The sequence below is a fragment of the Gorilla gorilla genome, chromosome 1, assembly GCF_029281585.2.
Source record: "Gorilla gorilla gorilla isolate KB3781 chromosome 1, NHGRI_mGorGor1-v2.1_pri, whole genome shotgun sequence".
Lineage (NCBI taxonomy): Eukaryota > Metazoa > Chordata > Mammalia > Primates > Hominidae > Gorilla > Gorilla gorilla.
In genome coordinates this window covers 96,489,049-96,508,547 of record NC_073224.2, presented here as the reverse complement: position 1 = coordinate 96,508,547, position 19,499 = coordinate 96,489,049, and the positions used below count along the sequence as shown (strand labels likewise).

The 19,499-nt window shown below is 38.8% G+C and overlaps 2 protein-coding genes across 3 annotated transcripts in view; one reads left to right on the top strand and one right to left on the bottom strand.

Moving 5' to 3' along the window:
• Positions 1-19,499, bottom strand: part of COPA (COPI coat complex subunit alpha) — a 54,087-nt gene that overhangs the window by 26,934 nt on the left and 7,654 nt on the right. For both annotated transcript variants that reach the window (XM_019025301.4, XM_063693712.1), the window contains exons 4-8: positions 18,989-19,069; positions 17,357-17,433; positions 16,201-16,310; positions 9,287-9,396; positions 7,196-7,295 (exon numbers count right to left, since the gene is read on the bottom strand). In XM_019025301.4, the coding sequence (XP_018880846.1) occupies positions 7,196-7,295; positions 9,287-9,396; positions 16,201-16,310; positions 17,357-17,433; positions 18,989-19,069 (478 nt within the window). The remainder of the gene's footprint in view (positions 1-7,195; positions 7,296-9,286; positions 9,397-16,200; positions 16,311-17,356; positions 17,434-18,988; positions 19,070-19,499) is intronic.
• On the top strand, positions 1,053-5,594 carry LOC101139358 (small ubiquitin-related modifier 1-like). Its single transcript, XM_063693723.1, has one exon. The coding sequence runs from the start codon at positions 1,171-1,173 to the stop codon at positions 1,474-1,476; it is 306 nt and encodes a 101-aa protein (XP_063549793.1). The 5' UTR covers positions 1,053-1,170; the 3' UTR covers positions 1,477-5,594.

Sequence of the window (19,499 nt, the reverse complement as noted above, 5' to 3'; positions counted from 1 at the left end):
CCTGTAATACCAGCTACTTGGGAGGCTGAGGCAGGAGAATCACTTGAACCCGGGAGGTGGAGGTTGCAGTGAGCTGAGATTGTACCATTGCACTCCAGCCTGGGTGACAGAGCAAGACCCTGTCTTGAAAAAGAAAGAAGTCAGAGGAAAAAATAAAAAGAATGAAAAGGAACAAAGACTACCTACAAGACTACAAGATACAGAAAATTGCCTCAAAAGACCAAATTTAAGAACGATTGGCTGGTGTGGTGGCTCATGCCTGTAATCACAGCACTTTGGGAGGCTGAGGTGGGCGGATCATCTAAGGTCAGGAGTTTGCAACCACCCTAACCAACATGGAGAAACCCTGTCTCTACTAAAAATACAAAATTAGCCGGGTGTGGTGGTGCATGCCTATAATCCCAGCTACTCGGGAGGCTGAGGCAGGAGAATCACTTGAACTCGGGAGGCGGAGGTCGTGGTGAGCGGAGATCGCACCATTGCACTCCAGCCTGGCCAACAAGAGCGAAATTCTGTCTCAAAAAAAAAAAAAAAAGAATGATTGGTTTTCAAGAGGGAGCTAAGCAAGAGCAAGGGTAGAAAGCTTATTCAAAGAAATAATTACGGAAAATTTTCCAAAACTCGAGGAAGAAATATCCAGGTACAGGAAGGCCTGAGAACACCAAACAGGTCCAACCCAAGTGAGACTACCCTAAGGCATATAAAAGTCAAACTCTCAAAAGTCAAGGACAAAGAAAGGATCCTAAAATACACAACAGAAAAGAAGCAAAGAACACATAAAGGAGCTCCAATTTGTCTGGCAATAGATGTTTCAATGCAAACCATACAGGCCAAGAGAGAGAGGAATGACATTTTCCAAGTGCTCAAAGAAAAAACCTGACATCTAAGAATACTGTACCCAGCAAGATTATTTTATTTTCCAAATATGAAGGATAGTCTTTCCCATACAAACAAAAGGTGAGAATTTACCACCACCAGATCCATCTTACAGTAAGTGTTAAAAGTAGTTCTTCGATCTGAAAGAAAAAAACACTAATGTGGTAGCGGAAGTTACTGCAGCTGCGGTGTTGTGCTGTGGGGAAGGGAGAAGGATTTGTAAACCCTGGAGTGAGGTTCTGCTTACCCGAGGCCGCTGCTGTGCGGAGACCCCCGGGTGAAGCCACTGTCATCATGTCTGACCAGGAGGCAAAACCTTCAACTGAGGACTTGGGGGATAAGAAGGAAGGTGAATATATTAAACTCAAAGTCATTGGACAGGATAGCAGTGAGATTCACTTCAAAGTGAAAATGACAACACATCTCAAGAAACTCAAAGAATCATACTGTCAAAGACAGGGCGTTCCAATGAATTCACTCAGGTTTCTCTTTGAGGGTCAGAGAATTGCTGATAATCATACTCCAAAAGAACTGGGAATGGAGGAAGAAGATGTGATTGAAGTTTACCAGGAACAAATGGGGGGTCATTCAACAGTTTAGATATTCTTTTTATTTTTTTTCTTTTCCCTCAATCCTTTCTCATTTTTAAAAATAGTTCTTTTGTAATGTGTTAAAAACGGAATTGAAAACTGGCACCCCATCTCTTTGAAACATCTGGTAATCTGAATTCTAGTGCTCATTATTCATTATTGTTTATTTTCATTGTGCTGATTTTTGGTGATCAAGCCTCAGTCCCCTTCATATTACCCTCTCCTTTTTAAAAATTACGTATGCACAGAGAGCCCACCTTTTTCAGGACATTGCATTTTCAGGCTTGTGGTGATAAATAAGATTGACCAATGCAAGCATTCATAATAACTTGCCAATTGGCCCTGATGTTCTAGGATGTGATTACTTCACTCCTGGACTGTGACTTTCAGTGGGAGATGGAAGTTTTTCAGAGAACTGAAACTGTGGAAAAATGACCTTTCCTTAACTTCAAGCTACTTTTAAAATTTGAGGGTCTGGACCAAAAGAAGAGGAATATCGGGTTGAAGTCAAGATGACAGATAAGGTGAGAGTAATGACTAACTCCAAAGATGGCTTCATTGAAGAAAAGGCATTTTAAGATTTTTTTAAAATCTTGTCAGAAGATCCCAGAAAAGTTCTAATTTTCATTAGCAATTAATAAAGCTATACATGCAGAAATGAATACAACAGAACACTGCTCTTTTTGATTTTATTTGTACTTTTTGGCCTGAAATATGGGTTTTAAATGGACATTGTACCAGCTTCATTAAAATAAACAATATTTGTAAAAAAAAAAAAAAACAAAAAAACCCACTAATGTGCAAAAAGAAAACTTTTCAAGATATAAAACCCAAGATGTAAAATTAAGTTCATAGACAAACCCAGAAGACTATATTACTATAATGGTGGTACGCAATCCACTTATAACTTTACTATGAAGCCCAAAAGACAAATCTATCAAAAGCAATAATAGCTATAGCAACATGTTAAAGAGATAGTCAAAAAGGCAGGAACAGAAATGGAGTTAAACGTATAATTTCTGAGTGTGTTTTAGCCTTTGTTTTTGTTCTTGTGTTTGTGATATAAGATAAGCTGTCATCTCTTTAAAATACCTTATTCTATCTATAAGATTTTTTTTTGTGAATCTCATGGTAATTACAGCACAAAAACTATTAATATATACTCACTAAAAATAAAAAGCATCAAATTAAGACATATTACCAAAGAAAATCACTTAACCACAAAAGAAGACAGTAAGAAAAGGAAGAGAGAAGCCTCAAAACAAAAACAAAAACAAAAACAAAAACAAAACAAAACCAGAAAACAAGCAAAAAACAGCAGTAATAAGTCCTTGCTTATGAATAATATCACTGAATGTAAATGCTCTCAATTCTTCAATTAAAAGGCATACAGTGGCTAAACGGATAAAGAGAGAAGACCTAACTATATGCTGCCCTCAAGAAACCCATTTACCTATACAGACACACATAGACTGAAAACGAAGGAGTGGGAGATATTCCATGAAACTGGAAACCAGAAAAGAGCAGGCGTAGCTATACTTACATCAGATAAAACAGACTACCAAACCTAAGATTGTAAAAAGAGACAAAGAAGGTCACTATATAATGATAAAGGGGTCAATTCAGCAAGAGGAAATAACAATTATAAGTATCTGTGCACCCAACACCAAAGCTCCCAAGTATATAAAGCAAACACTAATAGATCCAAAAGGAGAGGTAGACTACAATATGATAATAGTAGGAGAGCTAATACCCCACTCTCAAAAACAGACAGATCATCCATACAGTAAATCAACAAAGAAACAGTGGAGTTAAACTACATACTAGATCTAATAGGCCTAACTACAATTTACAGAACATTTCACCCAACAGCTACAGAATATTCTTTTCATCAGCACATGGAACACTCTCCAGAATAAACTATACTTTAGGCCACAAAACAAGCTTGAAAAAATTGTAAAAAATAGAAATTATATTAAGTATCTTTTCTGAACACAATAGAACTAGAAATCAATAACAAGAGGAACCTCAGAAAATACAAACACATGTAAGTTAAACAACATGTTCCTGAAAGACTAATGGATCAATGAAGAAATTAAGAAGGAAATTTAAAAATTGCTTGAAATGAATGAAAATGGCAATACAATGTAACAAAATTTATGGGATATGACAAAAGCAGTACTAAGAATGAAGTTTATAACATAAACACCTATGTCAAAAAAAAAAAAAAAAAAAAAGGAAAGACTCCAAATGAACAATCTAATGATGCACCTCAAGGACCTAGAAAATAAAAAACAAGCCAAACCCTAAATTAGTAGAAGAAAAGAAACAATAAAGATCAGAGCAGAAATAAAATTGAGACTAAAAAAAATACAGACTATCAATGAAACGAAACACTTGCTTTTTGAAAAGATAGTATCAACAAACTGTTAGCTAGACCAACTAAGGAAAAAGGAGAGAAGATCCAAATAAATAAAATCAGAAATAAGAAAGGAAACATAACAACTGAGACCTCAGAAATACAAAGAATCATTAGAAACTATTACGAGAATGACATGCCAACATACTAGAAAACTTACAAGAAATGGATATATTCCTAGACACATACAACCTACAAAGATTGAACCATGAGGCCAGGGATGGTGGCCCACGCCTATAATCCCAGCACTTTGGGAGGTGGAGACAGGTGGATCACTTGAGGTCAGGAGTTCAAGACCAGCCTGGACAACATGGCAAAACCCTGTCTCTACTAAAAACATAAAAATTAGCTGGGTATGGTGGCACAGCCTGTAGTCCCAGCTACTTGGGAGGCTGAGGCAGGAGAATTGTTTGAACCCAGGAGGTGGAGGCTGCAGTGAGCTAAGATTGCCCTGCTGCACTCCAGCCTAGGCAACACAGCGAGACTCCAACTCAAACAAAAAAAAAAAAAAAAGATTGAACCACGATAAAATAGAAAAACGTCTAAAAACCAGTGCCTAGATCAAAGCCTTAATAAAAATTCTCCCATCAAAGAAAAGCCCAGGACCTGACTGCTTTACTGCTGAATTCTACCAAACATTTAAAGAATTAATGCCAATCCTATTCAAACTCTTAAAAAAAAAAAAAAAAAGGAAGAGGAGGGAATATTTTCAAACTCGTTCTATGAGGCCAGCATTACTCTGATAACAAAACCAGGCAAGGACACCACAAAAAGAGAAAACTACAGGCCGATATCACTGATGAACATAGATGCAAAAATCCTCAACAAAATATTAGCAAACCAAATTCAATGGTATACTGATAAGATCATTTACTAAGATCAAGTGGGATTCATTTCAGGGATGCAAGAATGGTTCAATATACATCAATAAACATGATATATCACATTAACAAAATCAAAAACAAAAACCATATGATAGTTAAACAGATGCTGAAAAAACATTGGATAAAATTCAACATCCCTTTATAACAGAAGTTATTATCAACATGGGTAGAGAAAGAGCATACCTCAAAATAATAAAGGCCATATATGATAAACTTACAACTAATATTATACTTAATGGGAAAAAATTGAAGGCCTTTTCTCTACAGACCAGAAGGCAAGGATGCCCACTTTTACCACTTTTATTCAACAAAACACTAGAAGTCCTGGCCAGGTCAAATAGGTATGAGAAACAAATAAAGGACAACCAAATTAGAAAAATTACCCTTGTTCACAGATGACATTATCATATACTTAGAAAAACCTAAGACTCAACCAAAATGATAAATTCAGTCCAGCTGCGGGATACAAAATCAACATACAAAAATCAGTAGCATGACCAGGTGCAGTGGCTCATGCCTATAAACCCAGCACTTTGGGAGGCCAAGGTGGGCGGATCACTTGAGGTCAAGAGTTCGAGACCAGCTTGGCCAACATGGTGAAACCTCATCTCTAAAAAAAGTACAAAAATTAGCCAGGTGTGGTGGTGTGCACCTGTAGTCCCAGCTACTCGAGAGGCTGAAGTATGAGAATCACTTGAACCTGGGAGGGGGAGGTTTCAGTAAGCCAAGATCGAGCCACTGTACTCCAGCCTGGGCAACAGAGCGAGATCCTGTCTCAAAATATCAGTAGCATTTATATATGCCAATAGTGAATAATCTGAAAAAAATATCAAGAAATCCCATTTATAGTAACTACAAAAAATATAAAATGCCCAGGAATCACTCTAACCAAAGAAGTGAAAGGGCCATACAAGGAAAACTATAAAACTCTGATGAAAAAAGTTGAAGAGGACCCCCAAAAATGGAAAGATAGTCCATGCTTGTGGGTTGAAAGAATATTGTAAAAATGATAGGGTAAATTACTACCTAAAGTAATTTACAGATTTATTGTATTCCCCATCAAAATATCAAAGACATTCTTCACAGAAACAGAAAAAAAATCCTAAAATTTATATGGCAGCACAAAAGACCCCAAATAGCCAAAGCAATTCTGAGCAAAAAGAACAAAGATGGAGGCATCACACTACCTGACTTCAAAATTTGCTACAAAGCTAGAGTAACCAAAACACTGTGGTACTGGCACAGAAACAGACACATAAACCAATGGAACAGAATAGAGGACCCAGATAATAAATCCACAAATCTATAGCTAACTCATGTTTAACAAAGGTGCCAAGAACATACAATAAAGTGTTGGGAAAACTGGGTAACTATATGCAGAAGAATGAAACTCCTATCTCTCACCACACACAAAAATCAAATCAAAAAAGGATTAAAGACTTAAATCTAAGACCAGAAACTATGAAACTACTAGAAGAAAACACTGGGGAAATGTCCCAGGACACTGTCCGGGCAAAATGCTCATCACTAATTATCAGAGAAATGCAAATCAATGTGTCCTTAACACAGAGGCTGAAATATATATACATATATACAGAAAAAAAGACATGCGAATCAAATCCACAATGAGATATCATTTCACCACAGGTAAAATGGCTTGTATCAAAAAGACAGGCAATAACAGATGCTGGCAAGGGTATGGAGAAAGGGGAACCCTCCTGCACTGTTGGTGGGAATGTAAATTAGTATAGTCACAATGGAGAATAGTATGGAGGTTCCTCAAAAAACTAAAAATAGAACTAACATATTATCCAGCAATTCCACTACTGGGTATATATCCAAATAAAGGAAATAAATATATCAAAGCGGTATCTGCATCCCCATGTTTGTTTATTGCAGCACTATTTACAATAGCCAAAATATGGAATCAACTTAAGTGCTCATCAAGGGATGAATAAAGAAAATTACATATGCGCACGTGCACACACACACACACACACACACACACACACACTGGAATATTATTCAGCTATAAAAAAGAATGAAATCCTGTTATTTGCAGCAAAATGGATGGAACTGGAGGCCATTATGTTAAGGCAAGAACAAAGAGACAAATATGGCATGTTCTCACTCATATGTGGAAGCTAAAAAGTGGATATTATTAAGATCGAGAGTAGAATGGGAAGGAGGGTGAAGGAGGAAATGGAGGAAAACAGAATATAAATATATTTATTACCACTTAACTGTACACATAAAAATTGTAAAGATGATATATTTTATTTGTAAAATAATTTCTATGCTCCTGGGATTAGCATTAATTAATCACCTAAGGTAGAAAAATAGGTCAGAGTCCAGAAGACCTGGCTACTTTACCTTGCTGGCTGGCAGTTTCTTAGATATGGCGATAATGTAACCGGTTCACTCACCATTCATGCGCCAGATCTTCACTTGACGATCATCTGCCCCAGATACAATAAGGGGCATAGTGGGGTGGAAGGCAGCCCAGTTTACTCCACGATCATGACCCTGTAGAAAAAGAGTGGTTCTTCTAAAACATCTTTATAGTCATTACTCAAAGCAAACCAATGAATCAAGCTACTTGTTGTAAAAAATGTCTCTGGTTTATTCTTCATGTGAACAGATTCAAGAGACTACGCTGCTCTAAAATTTTGAGCATCAGAATTACCATGTCTGTCCTCCAATATTACCCCAAATTCTCATGTGAATTTCCAAATACATATTTCTAACCCCTAAACTCAGCCTCATTTGCATTTAGGATATTCTGCTTTGTTTTTTACTTGCCTATTTTTATCTTATTTCTACAAATAATTATTAATATCTCCAGACAAATTTTATTTTTTATTGTTTTTAGATGGAGTCTCGCTCTGTCACCCAGGCTGGAGTGCAGTGGCACGATCTCAGCTCACTGCAACCTCTGCCTCCCGGGTTCAAGTAATTCTCTGCCTCAGCCTCCCAAGTAGCTGGGATTACAGGCACCCACCACCACACCTGGCTAATTTTTTTGTATTTTTAGTAGAGATGGGGTTTCACCATCTTGGCCAGGCTGGTCTTGAACTCCCGGCCTCATGATCCACTTGCCTCGGCCTCCCAAAGTGCTGGGATTACAGGCATGAGCCACTGCGCCTGGCCGAAAAATTTTATAACTTAATGCAGAAATCTCAGTCTGGTCTTGAAGGAGCTCCAAGATTATTTTAAGAAGTTTGCAAGGTAAAAACTATTTTCATAATATTACTAAGACTTTGTCTTCTTCATTCTTTTTTTTTTTTTTTTTTAAGATGAGGTCTTGCTGTGTCACCCAGGCTGGAGTGTAGTGGTGCAATCATATTAATTGCTCCCTGAAGTCTCAAACTTCCAGGATCAAGTGATTCTCCTACCTCGGCCTCCCAAAGGACTACAAGTGAGCACCACCACGCCCAGTTAATTTTTTTTTTGGTAGAGACAAGGTCTTGCTATGTTGCCTAGGCTGGTTTCAAACTCCTGGCCTCAAGTAATCCTCTGGCCTCGGTCTCCCAAAGTGCTGAGATTACAGGTGTGAGCCACTGCACCCAGCCTATTTATCTTTTTCATTCTTATTCTTTCATAAGTATACAATAGAGTTTCCCAGCACATGATATGTGATATCATCGCTCTGACAGCTAATAGAATGTGTGCTGATATATTTCATGTTTTTAAAAGTTGTTTTAATCTAAAATGTGGTAAAAAAATGACAGATATAACCCACATAAACAAAAACTCTTTGGGGTCCTCAATAAATTTTAAGAGTATAAAGAGATCTTCAGACCAAAAAGTTTAAGAACTGCTGATTTTAAGATACTGTATACCCTATTTATACAGTTATATGGTATATTGTGACAGAATCCTGGATAAGGCGGTTTTGAATTAGCAGTATTATTGAGATGTATCATGATGCAGCAAAAAGCACCTGGGTTTTGGAGTCAGATCCAAATTCAAATCTTATTTCTTACATTTATTTACTAGATATATGTAGATTTTGGTAGACCACTTAATTTCTCTAAATCTTTTTTTTTTTTTTGTCTGCTAAATAGGGATAATAATATCTACTTCAGTGGGTAGCTATGAAGATTAGATAATTTTTTAAAAGAAAAACTAGTTTCTTTCCCTTATGCTTTTCTGTTTTCCCACCTGCACAAAAGTTACACATGGCTGGTTCTCAATAACTCTGATTAAATTTCCTGCTGCCCTGCCTTACAGAAAGCTTGAGAATGGGCTCTGCTTTGGGATGGTGATGAGGTCTACACCTGGCTTTCTCCCTTTCCCACTGGGTTTATAAGGTAATAAGACTCTCCCTCAGGTGGCACATAAGCTTCATTTCTCTGCTGGTTCATGCACAATTTGATTTCTAGTACCTCAAACAGTGCCTGGCACTTAATAAGCACTCTGTAAATATTTGTTGAAGGAATGAATAAATGAACAACATATTGTGACTTTCCCAAGATGACAGCCCATATTCAGCCCCTGGCTATAAAGATAAGTACCTCTAGTACATGCTTCACCACTGCATCTGTAGTTCCAAATAGATCAACCCCAGTTATTCCTCTCACATCCGATTCCACCGCACCAGGGGACAGGTTTTTTTTCCTCAGACCTTTGAAGGGATAAGGAGTGGGATGAAAGATGTAAACATAATGTTATCTAAAACAGCACAGTATCAGAAACACAGAAATTACAGTGAAAAAGAAAAGAAAAAGAAATGGAAAAGACTGAAGAAAGAAAAGAGACTCAAGAATTCCTATTTCTAAAAATGTTCAAAATATTGAAGTACATTCACCATCTTCTCTTCTGCTCCCTTAACACTTAAACAGATCCATTACTGGAATTTCTTTCTAGAGGAGGGTAACCCAAATTTCTGGCACACTTTAACCTCTTCTTCCACAAATCTTACCTCAAGAGGTGTCTGCTTCAGTTAATGCCCACTTTCCATTCTTCACTGTTCTTGAAATGTGGCCCCAAATGGTAAACATTCAATTTCTACTCTCAACTTCATAAAATTTATAGCAGCTTTTCCCCGATCATTTCAGAAATTTTTTTCTTTTTTTTAAAGAATAGTCAAGTGCAGTAGTGAGAATGGGGAAAAGAGTGGAACAACAGTTACAGTTCAATCTGTAACTGACTGTGAACAATCAACTGAGATAACTCACTATCTTCGGACTAGGCTCAAGAAATTTTAAAGGAAAGCCATTTGAGGTTGGCGTGGTGGTTCACGCCTATAATCCTAGCACTTTGGGAGGCTAAGGCAGGTGGATCGCTTGAGCCCAAGAGTTAAAGATCAGCCTGAGCAACATGGCAAAACCCCGTCTCTCCAAAAAATATAAAAATTAGCTAGGTGCAGTGGCGCGAGCCTGTAGTCCCAGCTACTTGGGAGGCTGAGAGATAGGGGGATGGCTTGAGCCCAGGAAGTCGAGGCTGCAGTGAGCCATGATGGCGCCACTGCACTCCAGCCTGGGTGACATTGAGACCCTATCTCAAAAAAGAAAAGCCATTTGAAGAAACCACAGTGCAGTGTTTCTCAACTTGAAGCCTTTCAACAGCTGATGGGGGAAGTTCCAAATGGGTTACAGAAACTAGGCCTATTAAGTACAAAACAGCTATTTGGTAGAAGATAATGTAAAACCACAAGCCATGTAAAAAGTGTACTCATGCCTACTACTTGACTCTTGGACGAAGAACAAGATAATTAAAACTGTCATGTCATTTTAAGTTCCTGCTTAAAAGGCTGATGATAGATTTGAATACTTGGATTTTGCCATTAAAACCTTTGGAGGCTAGTTTTACTGGGAGGAATTATCCTGTAACTTAAAAACGATGGAAAAAGACACCAGAATAATAATAGTCTTATTTGTAGAGGACCCACATATATGGCTCAAGTAAATCTATCTTTAAAAGCTACTTGTGCTATAGTCAGAACCAAAATTATGATAGCACTACTACTATCTCACATTCGGAAAGTACTTTGTGGTTTTCAGAGCGTATGTTTATGTAACTGGACTCTGATAACAAACCTTTGGAATGAACAAGCAGGTAAAATTATAACAGTTTGTAGATGAGAAAAAAGAATTGAGACTAAAATCCTATATTTTGAAGTATTTTGGGGGAATAGTGGAAGATGAAATTACCTAGCACTTGTAAATATTTTTTAAAAAGACAGATATGTGTAATAGAAAATAAAAACTCTCGTTGAAAATAAAACCTAAAGGCTGGGCGCAGTGGCTCACACCTGTAATCCTAGCACTTTGGGAGGCCGAGACGGGTGAACCACCTCAGGTCAGGAGTTTGAGATCTGCCTGGCCAACATGGCAAAATCCCGTCTCTACTAAACATACAAAAATTAGTCGGGCATGACGGCGCATGCCTGTAATCCCAGCTGCTAGGGAGGCTGAGGCAGGGGAATTGCTTGAACCCGGGGGGCGGGGCTGGGGGGGCACAGCGCGGAGGTTGCAGTGAGCCAAGATTGCGCCACTTTACTCCAGCCTGGGCGAAAGAACGAAACTCCGTCTCAAATTAAAAAAAAAGGAGGCTGGGCACAGTGGCTCACACCTGTAATCCCAGCACTTTGGGAGGCCAAGGCAGGTGGAACAACTGAGGTCAGGAGTTTGAGACCAGCCTGGCTCAAATGGTGAAACCCTGTCTCTACTAAAAATACAAAAATTAGCTGGGTGTGGTGGTGCATGCCTGTAATCCCAGCTACCTGGGAGGCTGAGGCAGGAGAATCACTTGAACCCAGGAGACGGAGGCTGCAATGAGCTGAGATCCTGCCACTGCACTCCAGCCTGGGCAACAGAGTGAAGCTCCGTCTCAAAAAAAGGAAAGAAAACCTAAGTCATTTTAAGCCTAAACTTTGCCATCTGTAGGAAAATATAAGAACTTAAGTTTAATAACCGCATTTATATTTATTGTTTTAAAATTATAATATATCTCTTCTGTTATGGTGGCACCTACATGTTAACACTGGAGAAGCAAGAGCTTAGAAGGCCACAACAATTTTAATTATCTTGTCCTCTGTCCAAGATGAGCATTTAGCCAGTAGGTAGAGAGAAATAAAGCTGATGTTTTACAATATACTCTCCCAAAGGTTCATAAATACTTTATCGCTGGGATGCCTCCTTTCACTTATTTCACTTGTCCCTTTAATAAGATCTGTCAACTTTTTCTAACGAGTCTGGTATATGAAACAGATTCAAAGGAAAATACAAAGATAGACAGCTGTGAGAAACTTCACCTCCAATAAGCTTCAACAAACACATTAAAAGGAAAGCCGTATGACAGAATGGAAGGCTTTGTTGCATTTGCGTGTAATGATCCGGGAAAAGGGGAAGGGCAAAAACAGACAGATGAATGGTGACAGGCAGTGAAAAGATACTTAGAGAAGAAATATTTGTGCCTTCAACAAGCCGCTCGCTAGGACTGAACGACAGATGGAAAATTTCTACAGCAGCTACCCAAATCCAGAGGGAGGAGAGGACACTCTCAGAATGGACCAGTTTGATGCACACCTCCCAATACGGACCAGGGAAAGCAGGAAAAAGAGAGGGATGATAACAGGATTTGGCAGCAAATTAATACTTTTTTAGTAGCCTTTTCAAAGACTGAGACTGAATTACATGGGCTTGACATGCAAAGGTACAAGCATATTAAAATAATTTAACTGTCAGTTTACTTGGAAGCTCAAGTTAAGAAAGTAACCTTTTATATGTAGGTTTGTAAATACATTCCCTTTTAAACAAATAGTTTTTGCCAGGGTAACACAAAAGATTCAGGTTAAGCTAAGCCCTGTGGGGTTCAATCCCTATGGGAGAGGTACCAAGAGACAGGTTTTCCTTTAAAGATCTCTATATTCTCTTATTGCTTAACTAACTCAGAGAGTGTCCCTTTCAAAAAAAAATAGTCAAAAAAATTAGAACTAGTCCTCTAAATTTGGGAGTATTCATTCTCTCATTCAGAACTAACTTCTCCCTTTCGGAAATATAAGCACTGGTCTTTAACAGATCGGAAAGCTAATTCCTCTTCCTGTTTTCAGACTTATTTGAACCCAATAGCAAAAAAGAACCCTGCTGAAAAAGAATATGCTGATTTCTAGAGAAGGAAAGTATAAAAGTCTAACCCAAAAGCTTCTTGCACTTTGTTAAATACCAAAGCATCTCCTTCCACTCTGGTTAAGGGGTTACTGGAAGTCAAGAGTTGTGGGTAAAGAACAACACTTAGAAATGGTAAAAAGAGCATTAACATTAGTACAGCAAGCTAGCACAAAATTCTTACTATCACATAAATAAAATATAGCAATTGCAAGGTTATTATATAGTAATCCATGCACTTCACACATTCAAGAGCAAGTATAAACCCCATGGGGTCACACTCCCTCTCTTCTCTGATCTAGGGCCCTTAATTTTGATGTAAAAATGTTCTCTGTCTGCAAAAGGTAAAGAAAAGTATTTCATGCCTTGAGCATTTCATGACCACCAAGAATCCAACCACCCGACTGCCCCCAAACTGCGTTGGCTAGACTGCAGGCAACATGCTGGGCTGGCATCAGGTGGCACAAACATTACTCTTACAGTGGAGCCCTTCTCAACCCGGCGTTCTGGAAAAGAATTAAGTTTTAATGCCCGAAAGGCATCAGTTTAGGTATGTAACAAATTCTCTATGACCTAGAATAGCATTAGCTATATACCATTCTTAGAAGAACTACGAAAACAGCCACTGAAAGTACTTTCTATAGCACTTAATTCTCTCACAGAATCCAGGTTGACAAAGGCTATTCTGAATAATTGCCGGCCAGGGGCAGTGGCTCGTGCTTGTAATTCCAGCACTTTGGGAGGCTCAGGCAGCCGGATCACTTGAGGTCAGGAGTTCGAGACTAGCCTGGCCAAAATAGTGAAACCCTGTCTCTACTAAAAACACACAAAAATTAGCTGGGCATGGTGGCATGCGCTTGTAGTCCCAGCTACTTGGAAGACTGAGGCAGGATAATTGCTTGAACCCAGGAGGTGGAGGTTGTAGTGAGCTGAGATCATGCCACTGCACTCCAGCCTGGGTAACAGTGAGACTCTGTCCCCACCGCCCCCCCAAAAAAAAATTGCCCCTGATCAGCTGGAACAGCATGAATTGGGATCCAAGCCCATCAGGCTCCTATATCCTGAGACAGAGAGAGTGCTTTGAATGTGCGCACAGTGAAAAACCATGGAAAGCCATAGCAAGGTTACTGGGAGAGTAGATGCTAAGCTCCCTGGTACTGGCAGTGAGGAGAGGACACAGGTTCACAGTGCCTGTGTCTAGCTCCTCCTGTTGGCATGGCTGGTCACATCTGGGTGTACTTCAAAAAACCTTGTCAGTCTGATGAAAAACTGCAATGGCAAAGCCCTAGGGAAAGAGAATACAACTGCCTTATCTCCAATACCTCTTGTTTATACTACTCCCTTTCATTCTATGCCTTTGAAAACTACAAAGACAGCATGATCTAGAGGTTCTACTCTACAATTGTCCCCATCTCCTCTTGTCTTGTTTCTATGCTACATTAACCTAAACAACTGCTATTGCAGTATTCCAAATGCTGTATCTCAGAATCCAAATTTTCAGCTTGCTGTTCATTAATGGTCTATAAGAACAAGTGCCATTATTGCCCCAGTCCCCCATGCCACAATGGAGTTGGGAATAGTTATCACCTCAGCTGTACAATGCAGAGGATGACTCCTTTATTACAAAGAACCAAACAAAGATCTATGAGGGGGGCCTTCCTTTCATAGAATGAAACATGTTTTGTAGTCCAGTCACTGACATTTCAAAGAACTCAAATCTCCAAGAATTTCTAAGGAAATGAATAGAAAGAAACAACAGGCTGGGCATGGTGGCTCGCGCCTATAATCTCAGCACTCTGGGAGGAAAGGTGGGTGGATCACCTGAGATCAGGAGCTCGAGACCAGCCTGGCCAACATGGTGAAACCCTGTCTCTACTAAAAATACAAAAATTAGCTGGGCATGGTGGCACATGGCAAAAAAAAATAAATAAAAGTTAAAAAAGAAAGAAAGAAAGAAACAACAAATACTAACTGGTCAGAGAACTACAGCATTTAGTGTTTGATTTCCCTATTCCAACATGAAGCGCTTCCATAGGTCTCACAGGTACAGTCCATTCTCTACATTTAAATTCTCTAGGTAGCACTTTCTTAGATCTCCTCTATATAAGACTAAACATTTAAATCCTTGTCTCAAAATAAAGATATGTAAACTGTAAAAGGAGGAATTATCCCAACTATCCATAATCTATAAATTATTTAATTTCTAGTCCTAAATCTGTCCATTAAAAGGTATTCTGGGCCAGGCACAGGGGCTCATGTCTGTAATCCCAGCACTTTGGGAGGCCGAGGCAGGCGAATCACCTGAAGTCAGGAGTTCGAGACCAGCCTGGCCAACATGGTGAAACCCTGTCTCTACTAAAAATACAAAAATTAGCTGTGCGTGGTGGTGTGCACCTGTAATCTCAGTTACTTATGAGGCACAAGAAATGCTTGAATCCAGGAGGCAGAGGTTGTAGCGAGCCGAGATTGCGCCACTGCATTTCAGCATGGGTGAGACAGAGTGAGGCTCCATCTCAAAAAAAAAAAAAAAAAAAACAGGCCAGCCATGGTGGCTCACACCTGTAGTCCCAGTACTTTGGGAGGCTGAGGCAGGCAGATCACGAGGTCAGGAGTTTGAGACCAGCCTGGCCAATATGGTGAAACCCCATCTCTAATTAAGATACAAAAATTAGCCAGGTGTGGTCACATGCATCTGTAGTCCCAGCTACTCAGGAGGCTGAGGGAGAACTGCTTGAACCCGGGAGGTGGAGGTTGCAGTGAGCCAAGATCATCCCACCACTGCGCTCCAGCCTGGGCAACAAAGCAAGACTCCCTCTCAGAAAAAAAAAAAAAAAGGTATTCTGGACATAAAAGTCACCAACTCCTAGAACCCAACCATGCTCCCTGCACTAGAAGAAACGTAATAGAGAGATTTTACTATTTTTAAATAAAGCGATAGGGTCCAAGAGTCTTGTTTCCCTGTATTAATCTATTCTCAAAATTTCTTTGTGTCATAGATGTATTTTTTCTTATTTGAGTGGAAAGCGTGATTCTTAATCAAATGTCGCAACAGTAAATAGATTTTAACAAAAGCTGATGTAACTAGAAAGTTAAAATTTCTTCAAATCAAATGAATTTTCTAGAGTTACCTCTTTTCTTAGAGAAGACTTCCAACATGAAGAACCATCAAAGCAAATTCAACAACCTCAGAAACAAAGATGCTATTATAAAACAGAATATTCTAAATTTTCCAGTTCTAAGTCAACTCTCCTCGCTATTTTAAGCAATTGCAGTTTTGCACCAGACATGACCAGGTTGTCCCCTGAACTTGGGCAGCTCACCAGAAATATCCCAAACGCGCACAGTCTGGTCCAGGCTGGCTGATACTACCAAGTCTTCTGCGGGGTGGAACTGAGCACACATCACATAATGGTTGTGCCCTGTTAACACACTGCAAGAAAAAAAAAAGACAATACCAAATTAGAGGTGGAAGTCAACAGACTCCTAAACTAAATACCTTTCTCCATATTCAATAAATGCTTATCCAATTTTACTTTTATGGAGACAAAGGCAGGTCATCCTACCAATTCTGAACTAATAATAATAAGCCCAGTCAGCTATTTTAACAATAGTTCTCTTCTTGCCTCTAATGCTTTAGTATTTAAATATTACTAATTTCAGGAGGACTAAGATTACATAGCTCTTCTCTCAAAAATATTTTAAAATATCAAAATAAATGTAATCTCAGTAATCCATACTGTAAATTATCTGTGAGATTTTAGTAGGGTATCCCTTTTAAAGGCCATCACTTTATTTTTTATTATTATTATTTTTTTGAGATGGAATTTCACTCTGTTGCCCAGGCTGGAGTGCAGTGGCGCAATCTTGGCTCACTGCAACCTCTGCCTCCTCAGTTCAAGCGATTCTCCGCCTCAGCCTCCCGAGTAGCTGGGACTATAGGCACATGCCACCGCGTCCAGCTTATTTTTGTATTTTTAGTAGAGACAGGGTTTCACCATCTTGGCCAGGCTGGTCTCGAACTTCTAACCTCAGGTGATTTGCCTGCCTTGGCCTCCCAAAGTGCTGGGATTACAGGCATGAGCCATGGCGCCGGGCCAAGGCCATCACTTTAAATGGTCCCTAACTCTTCATGGAAAGTTCTATGTAAAGCTCCAGCTCCAAACACAAAATAAGACAAAGGTCTAGACCTTGACTCAGGTTTTATGGGAAAATAATTGAAAACCAGCTAAAAGTTCTTGTTCTAAAAGGCTATATGACTTCTCTTCCTGGTAAGAAATTTTTGGAAGATCCAGATTCATATATGGGATTGCCTCTACATTTATTATTTTGCACTTAAAAGCATCCTACAAATACAATCAGTAATTAATCAGCCAACATAGTCCATTTGAGAAGGGAGAAGATTGTTCTAAGAGAAGCTCATTATGAAAAACTAGGAAAAATGAAGACTCTTTTCGAGCCCTCTGCCTCCTGCTTTACCAAACACAGGTTCTAGATTGCCAATTCCACACTCGGATGGTCTGATCATCGGAGGCACTCAGAATCCAGGGATATTCCTGAAAGATATTCCAGACAAAGGCTTTAAACATTAAACAAATCTGTTCTATCAGGTTCTTGTAATCATTTTTCTCTAAAGAACTGCATTGCTTAACGGCTCAGCTACATTAGCAAAGGGGCTACTGCTTTTGCTATCAGGTTAGCTGTCTCCTTTTCTCTACCACTCTAACAGCTTTTCTCAACTTCGGCACTTTCACCTATAAGACTTAAGAATGGAAGCCAGTTAGAGGCACAATACATTCTCAGAGGCAGATAGTGAAACATACATTTACATTTACTTCTATATGTGTGTGTGTGTGTATTTATATACAGTTAATCATGTCAATTAAGATCCTGTGAAAGACTCTTCTACCTTTAACTCTAGGATGGGAATATTATTTTATTGTCTGACTTCTTTCTGTCCAGTTTCAAAAAATTCCCAGGTCTCAGCAACCAAAGCAGAAAGTAACATGTAAAGACAATTTAGCCTTTTTGGAGTCTATAAGATTGTTGAGAAAAGGAAGTATTTCTTATTACACTTCCTTCTTACTACACTTGCTAAGCTTTGTGTTAAACACTGAAAATAGATGGTATTTCTATTTTCAATAGAGATAGTATCTCTACCTTCAGTATTTAGCACAAAGCTTAGCAAGTATAAGGCACACACATATTTAGTGAGCTGGTAAAATGAAAGAAAATAAGGTCTTTCATAACTTTCCAGGTAGATGGCAACTTGTTCTAGGCAAGGGTCTTCAGGAAGTCCTTTATGGCAATGACAAATAATTCCTACTTAATAAATTATCTTATTGAGTGGTTATCATTCTCAAATGTTTAAGCTGTAATTTTCTCATTCTCTCCTATCCTAGAATTTTTTAATTAAAAAAAGAAATAATATATACTCAACCAGTAAATTGTTTATTTCATCATATTCTTTCTAACTTAATTAGAGAGACTTAATTTACTGGCAATCAAAGAATAGTGTAAGTTAATGCTAATACACAGAACTATAAGGAGATCCTGTCAGGTTGCAACTGGATTCAGAGGTTTGGAGTCTGTAATCTGCACCTCACTATCTAAATCTACTATGTTACCTGGCAGATCAAAGAAAGTAGTAAGCCTGGCTAAGGGAACAGCCTCCACCAGACCCAAAAATCCTAGGATAGAGGGGTATGATTGTTAATACTTCAAAACGTTTGTTAGCTGATCAAAATGGCATCTTAGTCTGACCTTCTTCCAGACACACCTACTACTTACTAATAATACCCTACATGGGATTAGCTGGCAAACTTTTGTTTTTTGGTTCAGCAAATCTGAAATCAAATCCCTACTTTTCCCTACAGAGAAACAATGACTTCCCATAGAATCCACTGAATCCAATAAAATTAAATTCAGTATAATCCCAAGTGCTTCCTTTTGCAGAAAGAAACAAAGCAGAAAGGTCAATACCACACAGATTATAGAAGAGCCACTCCAAAAACAACTCTATTATTAAAACACGGGTTCTCAAGGATCAAACAAAGATTACTATGGGGAAACTAAGAATGCTCCAAAACTAGTGCCACCATGACTACTTACATGATGAAAAAACGTGGTGCGAATATAATCTAAGTGCCCAAGCAATGTGAAAAGGCAGCGCCGAAGCTTGTAATTCCAAACCTGCAAAGACAGAAATCAAACTAAGAAACAGAAATAGTTATTGAGCCTCTAAAAGGCTCAGAGAAATTGATATCTTTACAGAGATAGAAATATGTATATAAATATAGATTTATATACATTATTTGTATTTTGGCATTTCTAAATAGGTAGGAACCTTGGTAGAAAGCCTTGTTTAAGATTTGAGGGGAAAAGAACAAGAATGAAAATATAGGTCAGATAAACAACATGGGGTTGGGGTAGGATTAGGGAAAAGCTAAAGATAAAATTATTGAAGTTTTTCAGGCTGGGCGCGGTCGCTCATGCCTGTAATCCCAGCACTTTGGGAGGTCGAGGCGGGTGGATCACAAGGTCAGGAGATCGAGACCATCCTGGCTAACACAGTGAAACCCTGTCTCTACCAAAAATACAAAAAATTAGCCGGGCGTGGTGG

Bases quoted from the DNA above. Each gene is read 5' to 3' on its own strand.
- LOC101139358 (XM_063693723.1), top strand. From the start codon at position 1,171: ATGTCTGACCAGGAGGCAAAACCTTCAACTGAGGACTTGGGGGATAAG.